Genomic DNA, 17,882 nt, shown 5'->3' with positions numbered 1-17,882 from the left:
TCTCTCCCCCTCAAGATGGTGGTTGGAGGGGGCTCTTTTTCTTCCAGGCCTGGCCTCTCTCCCCCTCAAGATGGTGGTTGGAGGAGGGCTCTTTGTCTTCAGGCCGGCCTCTCTCCCCCTCAAGATGGTGGTGGTGGAGGGCTCTTTGTCTTCCAGGCCTATAGCATTAATATTGTATGTGTGGATTCAAGCAGCACAGGTAGCATGGAGACCACTAAAAGTGTTAGTTTGTGGGTTCCGCATTTATCATTTATTTATTTATTTACGGTATTTATACCCCGCCCTTCAGCCTAAAGGCTCTCAGAGCGGCTTACAATTATTATTATTTTTAATTGCATGGTTCCCTGACCTCAGGCTTACAATCTAAAAATGTAATCCTCCCAGTGATCTATTCTGACATCGGCTTAATACACTGTCCATCAGAAATGAGGAGGCTGTGCTGATAGAAACATAACTGATTATCAGGAAACCATCTGCAGGGGACAGTGACTGCAAAGAGCGGGGGCTGCATGTGCACTTGGGAAGAGTATTCATTTAACAGGGAAGCTATAGCCTAGACTACACTCTGAAACAGCTCTGTTGTTTAAGTTTTTCAATTAGCATCTTGAATAGGTTGTGAAGAAAAGACCAGAAATTGTGGAGGTTGCTGGTAGAGATGGTTGAAGTCAGAGGATTAAATGCTTTTCCATAATGAGCAGGGCAGAAGAACATGGATCTCTTTGAGGATCATCTCCCAGCCACAGCATGTTGTAAATATTTGATAGCAACTTCTGCTCTTAGAAAGATGCAGACTTGGCCATTGCTTGAAACTGGAGATAGGCAGATGGTATCGTCCTCATGTTGCCCCCCCCCCCCCATAGCACATGGAAATGTTTCCTTTGCAATAAAAGTGAGCTATTTCACCCTGGGGGTGGAAGGGTGGGTGGGAGTGGGTGAGAGAGACCTTGTGACTGCCAAAGAAAAGTCCAAGACTTGGGGCCATTTTGGCTGCTTTCACATATATGAAACGGTATCATTAAAACATGATAGAGGCCTGCCTTCCTCTAGACACAGTTGCATATGTTAACATGTATAATGATGGGCTATATATACTGCAACTCCTCTCTGATCTCCACCTCCCCCTTATATTTCTAAATACTCTATAGAAATATGAATGATTATTTTGTTCCTCCAATTACTATCTGGATTGTTTTAGTGGGCTAAATGATTTTTTTCAGACTCCTACAGCTATCAGTGTCATTCTGCTACTTCATCTGCAAAGCAAAGGAGGGAAGAATTATTGCCTATATACTATCAGAGTCTAATGGGTGCTCCAAAGAGTCTATACCTTTGCCCATCTGACACTTTCTGTAAACTGAATGACTCTTTTTATCAGCCATTCACAGAAGATAGTGTCCCCAGCTGTATTTCCTTTTTGAAAGGGTGACTTTGGACTTGTGTTAAGACAACTATTAATAAGTAAGACTTCTGGCATTATTATTGTTGTTGTTGTTATTATTATTATTATTATTATTATTATTATTATTATTATTATTATTATTATTATTGGACATAAAAACAGGAGCCACAATAAATAAAAAAGGAAACCTTTAAACCATGTTGAGAATCTTGTAATGCTTTAAACTCACTCCAGAATCTGAAAAGACAACTCTAGATTTATGACTTGATGATCCCAAGCTTTCTCTGCTAGAAGAACTGAAGCATTTTCTGCTACATATGATGAATATTTTATCATCTACTCTAGTGAGTGGGAGTTATTGGGGGTGGTTCCATTAATTTGGCCTCCTAGCAGCTGATACAGGCCACCACAGCCAACTGCGCTTCAGGATATGCTGGCAGGTAGTTCCAAGTTGGACTTATTCCAAGAACCTATAAAAAGTAATGCATTAATTTCCAACCATGACTGTTAGAACATAATCATAGCAACATAGAATTGGAAAGGACTTCATGGGCCATCAAGTCCAACCCAGCTAAAGCTTCCTCAGCAGGTAGCTGTCCACTCTCTTTTTGAAGATGCCCGTAGAAAGAGACCCATCCCCTCTTTAGGCAGTTGGTTCCATAGTTGAACCTCTCTTACTGTTCAGATGTTCCTTCAAATGATCAATTGAAATCTATCCCCATATAACTTAAAACCATTAGACCTGGGGAAGACCTGCCCGTTCCTCTCCGTAGCAGCCCTTGAGGTCTTTAAAGAGTGCAGTCATGTCTCCCCTCAGTCTTATCTTCATCAGGCTGAACAAGCCCAGCTTCTCCAACCTCTCCTCTTATATTTTGTTCTCCATAACTCTTAGCATCCTTGTTGCCCTTCTCTCAACCTGTTCTGACTTGTCTATATCCTTCTTAAAATGAGGTGCCCAGAACTGGATGCAGAACTCCAAAAGAGGCCTAACCAGCACACAATATTACTTCTCTATTACTTGACTATTACTTCTTTCAACTTGAAAACTATGTTTCTTTTAAGTCAGGCTAAAATAATATTCACCTTTCTTGCTGCAGCATCCCATTGCTGGCTCATGTTCAATTTATAATCTTCAATAATTCCAAAGTATTTTTCACATGTAATTCTGCTGAGATGTGTATTCCCCATCCTAAACCTCCGCATTTAGTTGTTGTAGTCTAAATGTAGAATTTTGCATTTGTCTCTATTGAATTGAATTTTATTAATTTCCCTCCGTTTTTTCTAGTTTATTGAGATCCTTTTGAATTCTGCTCCTATCTTCCAATGTATTAGCCACCTCTCCTAGTTTTTTTTTAATCATCTATAAACATAAGGATTCCCTCCACTCTGTCATCTAGGTCATCGATAAAAATGTTGAACATTAATGGTCCTAGGACAGAGCCCTGAAGAACTCTACTAAAGACTTCTTTCCAGTTTAAAGCTCAGACATGTTAGTTAACTAATGACCTGATTAAAAAAAGATATAAGATTACTTTGGAAGGCTTTTTTCTTGATAAACCCATGCTGGCTGTTGCAGATCATTGTCTTGTCTTCAAGACACTTGCAAGCAGGCTCCTGTATGATCTGTTCTAATATTTTTTCCTGCTATTGAGGTCAGGCTGACTGGTTTGTAGTTTCCTGGATGACCATCACCTCCACCACCACCACCATTTCCTCCTTACCTTTTTAAAAGAGATGGACAACATTTGCCCTTCTCCAGTTCTTTGATGGCTCACATGTTCTCTGTGATTTCTCAAAAATGATGACAAGGGCTTCAGAGAGTACATCAGCATATTTCTTCTTTTGGGGAGAAAAATGAAGTGAGTTAAGTATGGAATAGTTCTGCTTTTTTGTTGTGACTTGTTAGCATTTTATTGCATAGTGGCCCCATTGTCTCCTTGCCTGAAAACTTTGGGGGAAAATCCTTTTTGTTACTCCTTGTTTTCCTAGCAAGTCTCAGCTCATTCATAGCTTCAGCTCTCCTTATATAGTATTAATCCTGGTGGTTCATCCTCCCTTTCACTCCATGTTTGTTCTTGTGTTACATCAAGTTGTTTTTGAGTTATGGTGATCCTAAGAAGAACCTGTCATGGGGTCTTCAGGCCAGATTTGTTCAGGGAGGATTTGCCTTTGCCCTCCTCTGAGCTTGACAGAGTATGACTTGCCCCAGGTCACCTGATAGGTTTCCATGGTTTAGCAGGGATTCAGACCCTGGTATCCATAATTATAGTCCAATACTCAAACCAATACACCACACTGAATCTCCTGCTATTCTTTATAATACTCTTTTTTCTTCTTACTTTCTTCTTGATTTTGATCTGCAGCCACACTGGCTGTTTCAAAAGTTTACCATTTTTCTTCTTTCATGGGATTGTATGTAATTGTGCTTTTTGCATCTCCTTCAAGAACTCTCACCCCTTGTCTTTTTCATATAGGCCTGTTACAGACTGCCAAAATAAAGCTGCTTTGGGTCTCTTTGGAGGTATGCTGTTTAAATGATGCATGGGTCCTAAGAGTCCGGAGGTCGCACCAAAGCCACACTCCATTCCTAAGCACTGGATGGCAGCTTTGGTGCAGCTTCCGGATTCTTAGGATGCATGCATCATTTAAACAGCATACCGCCAAAGAGACCCGAAGCAGCTTTATTTTGGTAGTCTGTAACAGGCCTTAGTGTCTCTAACCATATGATTCTAACTAGCAATTCCCTGAAATTGTTAAAATCAGTTTTTTAAAAAAATCCAAGGTCCATGCTTGACTATAGTCTTCTTTGCCCTGTCCCACAGTTATGGGCCATTTTCCCCTGAGGTACCAACTACAGTGGTCTTTTCCCTTACATGGGGGATCAGTTCTGGACCCCCCCCCCCCATGTAAGGGAAATTTCGCGTATGCTCGAGCCACATTAAAGATAATGGGGCTCGTGCCCATGGCAGCGTGCAGCATGTGCGTCACTGCTTCTTCCGGTGCACGGTGCCGCTTCTTCCAGTGTGGCTTCCAGCGTATGCCATGTAAGGCACGCCCGCGTATGACGCAGGTGCATTGTACTTTGATTCCAGTGACCAGTTTCTCTGTATTGGTCAGGATCAAGTCCAGGACTGCAAATCCTGTAATTCTGTCCTCTGTCTTCTGAAACAGAAAATTATCTGCAAGGCATATCAGGAATTTGTTGTACATCCTATCCTTAGCAGAATTAGTCTCTCAGCAGATATCAGGATAGCTGAAGTTCCCCATAACTTGAATCACTGAAATGTCTGAGATTTGTTTCTGAAAACTTCATCCACCACCTCTTCTTGGTTTGGGGGTCTGTGGTAAACTTCTACCACACTGTTAATTCATTTATTTTTACCCAAATGCTCTCAATAGGTCTACTCTGATCACTCTCATGGGTTTCTGTACAAGTGAATTTGTCTTTGTAACACAATGCTACTTCTCTTCCTTTTCTCCCACATCTGTTCTCTTGGAATAGGTTATAAACTTCTTTTTTTATATTCCAAACATAGGAGTCACCCCATCAGGTCTTTGTTATGCCTTTAAAGTCAAATTACCTTCCTGCATTAAAATGTCAAGCTAATCTTGTTTGTTTTCCAAATTCTGTGCATTGATACATAGACATTGGAAGCTTTTTTTTGTTCACTTATTTATTTACTGTTAGTTTTTCTGTGGATCCCATTCTCTCCTTCAGCTTCTCCTCTAGAATTCACATGCTTGCTTGCTTGCTTGCTATTTTATTTTATTTCATTTCATTTCATTTATATGCAGCCTTTCTCCAAGAAAAGGACCCAAGGTGGCTCACAGATCAATTTTAATAGCAATAACAATAGCAGCTATATTTCTATGCTGCTTCATACTGAACTAATCAGTCTCTAAATGGTTTACAAACTGTAAGCTAATTGCCCCCAACAAGCTGGGTACTCATTTTAACAACCTTGGAAGGATGCCAGGCTGAGTTGACCCTGGAACCCCTGGCTTTTATTGAACTCACAACTTTGTAACTGTGAGTGATTGGCTGCAGTACCGGCATTTAACCACTGTACCACCATTGTTTAAAACAATTTTTAAAAACCCAATTAAAATCATCTTGCTAGAACAATATAAAATTATGTTAAATATACAAAAGTTTAAAATGCAAGTAGAACACACACACCCATATAAAAGCCTCCCTATTAAGATTATATATTAAAAGGCTATTTGAATAAAAATAGATTTTCCTGCTGGTGAAAGGAAAGCAGGGAAGGGTCCAGCCTAGCCTCCCATGGAAAGGCATACCAGAGAGTGGGAGCATCTACTGAGAAGGCCCATGCTTCCCTTTAGGCTCCAAATCCCCAAGGATTTAGTCTGAAGCACTATTGATCAGACTTTCCATGCTCATAACAAAGACATTTTTCCCAGTCTTTGTGATGGCCCATCTCTAGCCAATCATTTTCTGTCTAAGAAGTGAAGACTGTGGTCCCAAAAACCAAACTTCTCACATCTACACTATCTACATAGCCAGTCAATCACTTTTAGTATTTTCCTGTCCCTAAGTAATCATCTATCATTCAATGGCAGAATTGGTGGGGATACCATCTGTGCCTTAAAACCCTACAGCTTTTTGTCCAAAGCTTTATAACTATATGGTGATTTACTCAAAGGAGGAGGACTCTTTTTGTTACTCCTCCCTTGGCATGGAGGTATACCCTGTTGCTGATTTCCTGTTTGAGCATTTACACTGCTGCTATCCTCATGAAGATGTAGGAAGTGATTAATTGGAGCAGTTCTGAATACCTTCTGTATAGTCTGATCCTGATAGTGACTTTATTCAGGACATTATTTCACTGTTACAGACCTCTTTCATTTTCCTTAGCAGTTTCTTCCTGCTGGTTCTGTAAGATCAATTCTCCCTGTGTTTTATCCAGGAAGTCCTCATGTTCTCTGATGCACTGAAGGGACTCCACACACAGCTTTGGTTCACTGATCTTCTCTTCGAAGAGACCTACCAACTTGCACTTGCTGCAGGTGTAGCTGGTGATATTTTCTGGCAAGACGATAAACTTTGCACATAGACAGCAGCAGACAAATATAGATCATTCTTCCTTCATCTCTACAGTTATTTTTCTATTCTTTTCCCCGGTGATATCTATATGGCCTATAACTGCACACACTGCAAGGCACACACAGACATTGCTCCTTCATCCCACCTGGCTGCTTTTTTTGGTTATAGGAACTTCAGCAAGGCTGATGAAAATAAGCACACAAATAAGTTGCTTCATTTTCTCAATTACTAGCTCATCTGCCAGCTCAAAATCTTACTGTCTCTCCTAACTCAGCTGGCATTTTTCACTTACACTAACTTCAGCACAGGCTGATGGGGAAAAATAGAAAGGCAAGCTATTTCATGCAGAGACCTTCACCTACTTCTCTGTTGTCTCAAAAGCTTACTGCTTATCCCAGCCCAGCTGCTTTTTTGCTCACAGTGACTTCAGCAAAGGCTGATGGGAAAAGTATGCAGATGAGCTGCTTCTCTCCCAAAGCCTCACTTCCTCTGCTAGCTCAAAAATTTGCTGCCTCCACCATCTTGACTGATGTTTTGGTTTTTGTTCACATTGCAATTATAGTTTAGCAAACATTAATGTTACTCCTTTGTTTCATAATTGTAACTTATAAGGAAGTGGAAATAACTTTGCACAAGCTCACATCCACTATACAAGAAGATATCTGTTCATCTGCTGAGGGATGGCTCCTTCTTGAGGTATTACTTCCCTCTTCCTCAGATAGATGCCTCCTCAGACCCTTCTTCATTCTTGTTGCAGATATCCAGGAATGTGATACCATGATCCCTGAAGATCTTCTCCCCCAACTTCTCTGCCTCTCTCAAGTTCTAGAAGTCAGGTGCCACAGGCCTTGAAAGAAAATACCAATTTACCTAAAATGTAAACAGAAAAGATGTATTGGGATTAAACAGGACATCATCTTTGTTAAACTCAGCCCTAGAACTATAGTGTGCAATCCAAAAGCATAGGCCTCCTTACTCAATAGAGATAGACACTGAGTCCTATGATGCATTCTAGGAGATTGACACCAAGACCAGGTCAGAAAATTTTCTGGACTGAACTTATCTTTGCACTGAGTACAAGCAGAGGAGGAACCCTGCATCTCCCATTGCTTCTAGTCAAGATCAGTAGGGAAACCTTAATGTTTAAATGGAATATTGTTATGTTACAGGCCAAATGAATTTTAGTTGGTGACTCCTAAGCCTGTGCATATATCATTAAAATGTTTAACTATCATTACATAAGAGCATATAACCTGATAGAAACATATAGATGGCAGTATATAGAACCTAAGGCCTGTTACAGACTGCCAAAATAAAGCTGCTTCGAGTCTCTATGGAGGTATGCTATTTAAATGATACATGCATCCTAAGAGTCCGGAGGTCACGCCAAAGCCACAGTCCATTCCTAAGCACTAGAGTCCAGCTTTGGTGCAGCTTCCGGATTCTTAGGACCCATGCATCATTTAAACAGCATACTTTCAAAGAGACCCGAAGCAGCTTTATTTTGGCAGTCTGTAACAGGATTCATGACATTGTCTTCTCATTGATTGTCTTCTAAAAAAGAAAGAAAAATCTTGTTTAGATCTCAAGTCTGGGAAGACTGCCAGATGCTTCTTTCAAGAATGTAAACACAGGGCCCATACAGACAGGCCAAAATAAAGCTGCTTTGGGTCACTTTGGAGGTATGCTATTTAAATGATGCATGTGTCCTAAGAAGCCAGAAGCTGTGCCAAAGTCACGCTCCAGTCCTAAAGACTGGAGTGCAGCTTTGGCGCACCTTCTGGACTCTTAAGATGCATGTGTCATTTTAACAGCATACCTCCAAAGTGACCTGAAGCGGCTTTATTTTGGCCTGTCTGTACAGGCCCATAAACTACAAAGAATAATCTCAGGTCACCTGTTAGTTCATACGTTAGAGACAACTGACAAAAGGTAGTAGGTTCTGTTTTAAAAGTGGGGTGTGCACTAGAAGCGAGTGCACAGGACAAAAAGTTAAGAATCTAAACATCTAATTGGATTACCAAGGCACTGAATGGGCATGAAAAGAAAAGAGCTAAGAGTGAGTCACATAATTAGGCCACTTAGGAAGGCCTCCAGTGTGGAAAGTGAAGTCTACATGTAGCCTTCCTGAGATAATCCCTGTCATGCTGCCCTAAAATGCTGGTGTAGGTAAAGTTGGGAGATATATGCTTACATGTAATAAATGCAGTTAAGACTTGCTTAATAAGTGCTTAAGCGTTAATCCTTGAATACCTCTGTTACACAGAAGCATGTTAAAAGTTGTAACATTCCTCAAAAAGATGAAAATGGCTTAGAATATGATAAAAGATAAGATTGTGAATATGTCAATTATGTAAAAGCCTTTAAGAATTATCTGCATGACTTGGCAGACATTCTGGAAAACTATATGATTAGTGGGAACCTGATTATGATAACAGAAGGAGAATGTTGTATGTTAACTGGTTTAGAAGGCTGGTGTTCCTACATGCAGTACTTATTGCCATGCCTGTTAAAGAGCTCAATAGAGAAAGTCCCTATGAATGTTCTAATTATGTGATAGCTATAAAGCTTAGTATAAGATGCCATATATGGAACTTAATGGGATAATAATGCCTTCCATATAATGTTATGGAATATAACTAAAGCTGAAATGCCCAGACAATGTTATGTCTGCAATTCTCCCTAAAGGGAATGCATATGTACAGTATATCCATGTATCTATATGACTCTTTACAATAAATAGCCTGAAACAGTACCAAAAGGGCCTGTCCCTTCCCAAATAAATATCCGAAATAAATATTCAACTCTTAGACTTGAAGATATTTAAGTGGAGTGTTGATGTTAACTTGGCCTGTCTTATTTAATCTCTCTCATAACTTGGGTGACCATAAATTGATAATGGTGACTCCAGACAGAACCTAGAATTAGCTGATAAATGGCAAGTGCCCTAAATCCCTGAGAAATAGTCTAAGAGTAGGGATGGGGAACCACATCTGTTTAAGTCTCCACAGAGAATCTCATCCTAGCCCCTGGTTTCAGAACCAGATGCATGCATAGTCCACCAGACACTGTGCCGCCAAGTGTTCACTGGGACAACCTAAGCATTTAACATCACACCCAACCTCACTGTCAGGTGTGGCAAATTAGAGCCAACCATCTGAGTAAGTCCCAAAAACGCAATCCTGTAGACCAATTGAGGGCTGATTCCTCCACCATTCCTATTTAACCCCAACAACAGACTAGATAAACCCATGTTGCATAAAGGGAAAGGATAACAGGATATTGCATGGAGACATAAGAGGATGAGAAAATAGCTGCCATACAGCCACTCCCCCCACTCCCATCATCATTGATGTCGCATAAGATCAGAAGTCTTATAATGCTTCAGGACAAGACAGGTAGTTCATAGACACCCGAAGCTGTCAAAGACCTTTGAGAAATGGATGTAGGTTGTCAACATTTTTCCCTCTGGTTGTGTTGCTGTTTATTCACCAGATATGTAGTGGAAAGAAATAAGCATGTAAAGCTTTCTCTACCACTGAACTTTCATGTCAAGAAACTTCACTGTAACTACTAGGAATCTTTTAAAGGTACTTAGGCATCTCCCAGAAAAGCAGTTGCCAATCCAAATTCAATTCCTAATGAAAACCAAATTAAACACAATGCAGTAGTTACCAGAGAGAAATCTGATGCCTCTGTCTTCTCTGAAATGTAATTTGGGTAAGAACCATAAATTTTAGAAAAGATTGGGAATAACACTGTAGCTCCATGCTATTCCTGGATGAAAATGGCTTGTTCCGCTCCCCATTTATATTAGCCAAAGGGGGTAAGGAATCATAAGCATCTATATGCCTTCAACATATGACACACTGATAGACATTGTTATTGCTGTGAGGTTATTATTAACCTACTGAAAACCTGTAAAAGGTGTAATGGATATTGGTGGCCAGATTTGTGTGTCTGAGTGGGTCAGAAGTCATTGAGGAGTACAATACTGATGCTCCTTACAAGATTTGTAATGTCTATAATCACTGTAGCTTTGAGGTTGGGTGTGTGAGTATGCATGTGTGTATGCACATGCATGCACATACATTACCTCATCATCCCACTACCCCGTCTTATTGAGAGTCACATTGTATTGCTTTGGAGAATGTAACAGCCACACCTTATGCCAGAAGAATTCAAAGATCCCTCTTGCAGTGCTTGCAGGGTGAAGATCTGGTCTCCAGATGCTTCAGACCCTCCAACCAGAAAATCAACCTTTGAAATTGTGTCTGGCCTTGATTTCTTTTCCCCTCATCTTTTCTCAACAGTAATAAATATTTTAGTGGGCAAGTCTTCAATTTCAGCAAAATGAAAATCTGTGTGCAGTAAACTCTTCAATATTTCTCTCTCTTTCTCCCTGCTTTACAGTTTGATCACTCATGGCTTTGGAACTCCAGCTATATGTGCTGCCCTCAGCACTTTCCAAACTGTTCTCAGCGAAATGCTGAACTACTTGGAAAAGCACACAACACACAAAAATGGTGGAGCAGCAGAATCTGGCCAAGGACATGCCAACTCAGAGAAGGCCCCCCTGCGGAAAACTTCAGAGGCTGCTGTGAAAGAGGGCAAAACAGAAAAGACAGACTAGCTACATCAAACAGAATCTATTTCCAGAGAAACATGCTGCTGATATTTTTTTTAAAACATATATCTATCTATCTATATATATCTATATATCTATATATCTCATTGAGGGTGACTTAGTTCCACTGGACCAAACTGACTCAGGGGGAAAGGGTTTTCCAAACTCACCAACCCTAGCAACCTGAAGGACAGTGATGTAGAATAACCATGTGAAGAAGTCACTTTTTTAAACCATTGCTCTCTAACCTGCATTTTGTGTGTATGCGTGTGTGAGAGTGTGTATGTGTGCACATACATTTAATCATCATTGCATATGATACTCTGATGCATTTTATTTCTTAGAGCTTCCAGACATGGAAGAAGCAACACTACACTAACCTTTTCCAGTTTAGTGATTGGACAGTGTCATCAGAAACTAAGAAAATATGACATCATGGGATATGCAGCTCCTGGTGAACTTGTGTCTCATCACCCATTCAATGGATGAAACCAAAAACAGTGCCTCTTTCTATTGCCCTTGAGAGATGATATGGAAGAATGCCTGGAATGGGAAATAGAAGAACTTGAAGACCTTGCAAATAATAAACACTGTGTTACTGGAGCTGAAAACTGAGGTCTGGGAGTTTATGGGAAATCCACATCAAGGTTATGCCCATCTTTTTCAAGGAGTATCCTAGGAACCTTGACTTGGCTGGATGGCACAGATTAAAATGCATGAGCTTGGTGACTGAGACCATATCCTTCATCTCTTTGGTCATAATCAATAACAGCTTGACCATCTCCTACCACCCTTGGTCTTGGTATCTGAATTCCAACTCTGAAGAAAACCATATATCATTGCATGTTCTGTTGGGTTAAAATAGGTGACTGGAGAAGTCTATTGTGTTTTCTTGATTTTATGATGCTTCCATCTCTTCCCCCCACACCTTCAAGAGTTTTAGTTCAACTAACCATGACTGGCAGCACTGTTCAGAGATCTCCCAGAGGAATATAGAAGGTGAGCCAGGATCATTCCTAGTGGCCCTATACACTTTGGATGTTATGTCTGAAAAAGTTTGACACAAGAGATGTATCTAAGTAGGCTTCAGTGGCACATCAGAAATGCATAATGTCTGTTACAGTAAGTAATCATAAGGAATCAAGGTATTGTCAGCAGGATTGATTAGGCAGCATTATGGTCCCCATTTACACTCATTCAGAGAATGTTGGAATATTGTTAACATTTTTTAAGAATACACATTTATAATGTGTAAAGCTTTGTTACAGACCAGCATACTATTAAATTTATGTACAGAACAGAAATTTCAATCTGTAGTCCAAAACAGACGGGCCCTTTGTGGCATGGTGGTGGCAATACTAGGGATAGGGACTGCGCGGCAACTGCACAGTCCCTAACTCTAGTACGGAGTGTTGGTGTCCTGCGTTCATGGACGCTGCCATTGTGCAATAAGCTCCGCGCAGCATCTGCATGGCACCGTGCATTGCTTACATTGCGAGTACGCCATTGGCACACTTGTGACGTCCACCCTGCGGTGCAAAAAACCCCCGTTTTTTCCGGGTTCTTTTTACTCCAGAGGGAAGCCGCATGGTTTGGTGGCTGCTGCTTCTCTCCGGAGGGAATTAGGCCATCAGCAGGCCACCCCTTTGGGGCAGTCTGTACCGCACCATAGTTTCCAGCAAAAATACTCTATGGTCTGTTACATGTCTCATCCACTTACAGTTTCATGTTTCTACTTAATGTTTCTGACATTTTGAGCTATTCTGTTTGGGTTATGTCTTATCAGGCAATAGGAGAACCCTATTAGTTTTAGGATAGAATCACAAAATAGCTGTTGCCTAAAGAGTAACCCTTGGATTAACCAGTAAGCCTTAATCGAAGTCTTTTTCTTCTTAAAATAATATCACACTTTAATGTAATATAACTGCTTCATAACACTTACCAAAATCCGGAGTGTAAGCAACCTTTCCCTGAGAGCCAGTGTGGTGTAGTGGTTTGAGCACTGGACTATTATTTATTTATTTCCATTTCTCTGGAGAATAGGATTTGAATACTTGCTCTGCCATGGAAACCAACTGGGTGACTTTGGATAAGTCTCACACTCTCAGCCTGAGAGGAGGGCAAAGGCAAACCACCTTTGAACAAATCTCACCAAGAAAATCCTGTGATAAGTTTGCCTTGGGGTCTCCATCAGTCAGAAATGATTTGAAGGCACATAGCAACAACAACAAAAACAATTAACTTTTCATTAAAGACAATGGAACATATCCTACTTCATAATGTATCAGACTGCTCATTTTGAAGCCAACCCTTGTGCCTATACTATCCAGAATTATGAGGTGATACTTGACATATGAAGTGATATTTGGCCTATTTCTCCATGCAGAATTCATATGGCTCAAGTTTAAAACCTGACAGTATATGATAATTATCTAAGATGGCATTGCACACACTGTAACCTGTGCCATTGGAAACCCACAGAATTGGTTTTGATAATACTATAAATCCTGACTTTACTTATTTGGACTACAACTCCTCAAATCTCCAAACCATGTACATTGGCAATGCTGGCCCTGAAAATCTGGGAACTGTAATCTAAAAACAAACATTTGTAGGCTGTGGTTTAAACCTATTGGTTCACTGGCGTGTTTTGCTTGAGTAATATTTATCCTGTGGTTTCACATTGAATCATGGCCCTTGTTTTGTACACTGAGAAAATTGCAAGTTCTGTTTTTCCGGTTCATATTTAGAAAGGGCAGTTTTGCATGTGTCTGTGGCTTGGATGTTCCACTGCTCATGTGAGTTAACTTCTCACTTAAGCAAGCTAATGGGTTTCTTGAGGGGGGAGCGGATGCTGATGAAGACCTTTGACCTCACAGTTGATTGGCTTACTCAAGTTAACTTACTGACTTTTGTCAAAACTGGTTGACAGAATAATAGTGCCAAATATTCACAGTGATCTGTGTTAGAGTTTATTCACCTCATTGTGGTCTGAGTTTAGTGAAGAGTAATGAAACATATCAGGGGTTGCAAATTATGAAGCCAACCCTTCTGTCTTTAGCAGAGGCTAGATTATCCACGACAAGCACAATAACCATGATAAGCATTTCTGTTCCCATGCAGAGATTATGAAACAAGTGGCTGATTCAATAATTTGTTCCATTGGGGTGGGGTGGGGTGGACAAAAGGCATAATCAGGGTGCCTTTAAAATCAGTGGCACTACAACAGAACTCTCCGCATCTACATTTCAGTTTATTATAACTTAACCAAATTGTACTAAATGTATGATTGTATAAATGTTGTGGATGCTCTCCAAACTATTTGAACAAATTGTGTGTACCTTTGGGTCCAGATTTCAAATTAACCATTTTGATTTCTTGTTAATATGGCAGTAATATTCTGTGTGGAACAAGGGAAGCAGGTGTCCAGTCTGCTCTCACTATCATTAATTACACTCTTGTTGTGACCAACAGACATTAATGATCAGATCTAACAATGGCTGCTGCTTTTGACAAATTGTGTTAAACGTTCAGACATGATCCAAATGCTTTCTTGATCAAAGGTGGGTGAATATTTGGAGCTATGTGTCCAAACTTTTTGTGATATTTTGTGAAAAGGCTCCCAAGGTATTCAGGCCATTGCATTTCAAGGTGGTAAAAACTAAGAATCTTCCCTTAAATTTGAATCACTGCCAAATTGTTTCAGAACTTGAGGTGTCCTCCCACCATTCATATTCAGAAGTAGTTAAGAATTGTTTTGTTGCTTCTCTTGTTCACCATCAAAAAGTTGCCATCTCTTTTCTCCAACAAGACAGGACATTAATACTTAGGTCATGTTTTAGGTGTTTAAAAAACACCTAAATATGGACTGTATGGACATGTAAAACAAATGTTGGAAAAAATGTTTGTTTGTTTTTTGGACAACAACACTTGTCAGAAAACTGGAGGTGGTCTGCAGCTTGAACATAGCATAGCTTGAGTGCTTCCTGAGCATTCAGTTGCAAATCATGATTGTTGTTGTGACATGTGTGAAATGACACACTTTCAGCTCTGATGTGATATTCTATAAAATATTACAAGCAAATGCAATGTACAGTTTTCTCAAACCTCTGTGTAAATACCACCCACAGTTGATATCATTTGAAATTTCCTCACAGGCATGTTTGTTTTATCAAAGCACTAACCTGGGGACATCCTGTTCTTTATTTGCAACTTTGAACTCCGCTCCATGTAATCTTGGTTGATTTTTAAATATATATGATTTTATCGTATTTTCAAATATATAATTGAAAATAAGATAAAACCCTTTTTGCTCTAGAAACTAACAAACCATAAAGGGCTGCCAATTAATCCAAACAAAGCTGAATGTTCTCGTAATGTTCAAAGAAGTAACATTGTTATTCCAATTGTTTACTTTTTGAAAGGCAAGAGGAGCAGGTTGTAAGAAACATCATGCCAAAAAGAATTATACTGGAAGTGTATAGTTTCAAATACTGTACTCCATTGAGGATTCGACCTGATAGCCATAGGTCTATCCAAGTCTATGATTCTATGATTCCTCCTTGGCTGTCTCATGGACAGTGTAAAAGTGCTGGCTGAGAAGATGATCTCATTTTCCTACATCAAGTAAAGGTCAGATGTCAATTTCTTTTACTGGTAGTAATTTTAAGCAATTCTCCTTTTGTATGATGGATTCTGTTCTGTATAGCAGTTGTTGTGATTGTACTTAAATGTGAGTGAGCACTTGGTCACAAGCGAAGCAAAGATCATTTTTTTCTTCCTCCCCCATACAATGCAACAAAGTTATAATTTGGTGGTGAAATGCATCCTCCATTATCATTCTGTTTCTTATATAACTTCTCCACAAGACGAGTCTCTGAAGATGATGACCACATTTAAGTGAACATTTCACGACAATAAAATCTATGTTGATTTATGAACATGGAAATAACTTCAGTCTCTAAGAGTTGCTCTGCCCACTTCTCCTTTTGCAAGAAGACCAGTGCCTTTCCACAGCTGCAACAAAGCAATGGGCACGCTGTAGCTTTCTCCATTACTATACTGTCATTCCTTGTTCACCTTCTGCCTCTCAGATAATGCTAAAGGGACTGAAATACACATAAACACACACACACACACACACACACAGTAATAACTATATGCACACAGCCTAATAACTAGCAGCATAAGAAGGTCCCATTCTGTTCATGGAGAATTATTTCATAGCAAAAGGCAATCTCTCTTCAGCTTTTTTTTAAACCTCCCATGACTGCAGAGGTATTCCAAAGGAGAGAACTGCACCTAGTGAAGTTCACCAACTGACTTGGAAGAGAATATGAGCCTTATCAGGCTTGGACCTATCTGTCAAATGTATGACATACATGGGGCAAAGTCCGTTCTGGACTAGTAGGTGGAAACATGGCCTGTCTTACTTCTGTGGCTTCAACATCATTCTGACACAGAGACATCAGTCAGTGAAGCTTTTAAGAGCCCAGCCCAGCCCAGCCCAGCCTTCTCCTCAAAGATGCTACCAACCATAGTGGGAATGTGTGAAGATCAACATTGTGTGTATGTGTGTGCAATCACCTTCAAGTCACCTCTCAACCTATGATAATCCCATGAATGTCATGGGGTTTTCTTAGGCAAGGAATACTCAGAGGTGGTTTTGCCAGTTTCTTCCTCTGAAATATAGCCCACAACACCTAGTATTTGTGGGTGGTCTTCCATCCATGTACTAAGCAGGGCTGACCATGCTTAGCTTCCTAGAACAGACAGAATCTGGTGCCTTTAGGTCAAAACAAACACTAGACTGAGAAATTTAAATTGAGGAGGCCTATAGCCATGGCCTCTGGCCTCACCTCCTAGATTTGGGACAGTCTGGCCATTGATCTCCCCTGCATCTGCTTGCTCTGTCTGCCTGGTTATTTATTTCTTGTTGGAGGAGATGAAGCCAATTGTGGCGACTAAACATAATACAGTCATAGCCACTCTTCACCTACTTTTCATTTAACCATACTGGTCATCCTCAAGTATATTCAGGCTACATCCAATTCAAAATATCTGATTGTAGGCCAGAGGACAAGCCCTGCTCCCCTGCATTTGTATGTAAAACAAAACAAAACAGGGAGGGGGATGTAGGAAGAGAAGAAGAAGAGAGAAGTGTAACACCCCTACTGACAAATATCTTAAGGAAATTCCATGATGCAATCTCCTAGTTGTGATATTGTTCACTGGGGGTCTTCTTGTTACAGTCATTAGATGCAGAGGTTGGTAACATCCTTAAGGTGGTGGAGAAGCAAAAAGACAAGACATTTTGGCAGGAACAAGCCTTTCCTCTGTACCACAAGATGGATTGACTAAAGCCAAATTTGCTTTTCTTCAAGTAAATGACAAATTGGGAGCCCCACATGCCTTTCTTTGAGGTAGAAACAATGCAGTGGTCTGTGTCTCTGCCTTAGTGAATAATATCTTTCAAAATATCTCTGTCAAGTGCAAAACTCAGGTCAGGGCTTATGTTTAGGACTATTTATCCCAGGATAGCCTTTTACCTACCTCAACTACTGAACAATGGATCTCAAATCATTGGTTATCAGCAAGTAACATGTTAAATATGACACAGGATTTTAAAGATTCACAAATATCAAGCCAGCAAATAGGGCTGCCACTGCCAGCTTCTCAGCTGGCCATTATAGTTATGCTTTACTATATGATTGTGTACAGTCATTAACAATTGATAGCAGGTGCTTCCATGCCCTATCTAGTGGTGGCTTAATGGTTAAGATGGTGAC

The 17,882-nt window shown here is 40.2% G+C and overlaps 1 protein-coding gene across 1 annotated transcript in view; it reads left to right on the top strand.

Moving 5' to 3' along the window:
• TFAP2D (transcription factor AP-2 delta) overlaps nucleotides 1-12,701 on the top strand; it is a 69,675-nt gene extending 56,974 nt beyond the window's left edge. Inside the window, exon 9 of the mRNA XM_042445173.1 lies at nucleotides 10,881-12,701. Coding sequence (XP_042301107.1) covers nucleotides 10,881-11,100 — 220 coding nt within the window. The 3' untranslated portion in view covers nucleotides 11,101-12,701. The remainder of the gene's footprint in view (nucleotides 1-10,880) is intronic.
• The last annotated feature ends 5,181 nt before the right edge of the window (nucleotides 12,702-17,882 follow it).

This window comes from Sceloporus undulatus, chromosome 1 (assembly GCF_019175285.1).
Source record: "Sceloporus undulatus isolate JIND9_A2432 ecotype Alabama chromosome 1, SceUnd_v1.1, whole genome shotgun sequence".
Lineage (NCBI taxonomy): Eukaryota > Metazoa > Chordata > Lepidosauria > Squamata > Phrynosomatidae > Sceloporus > Sceloporus undulatus.
Note: the sequence above shows the minus strand (reverse complement) of the source record. Positions and strands in the feature narration are given on the sequence as shown.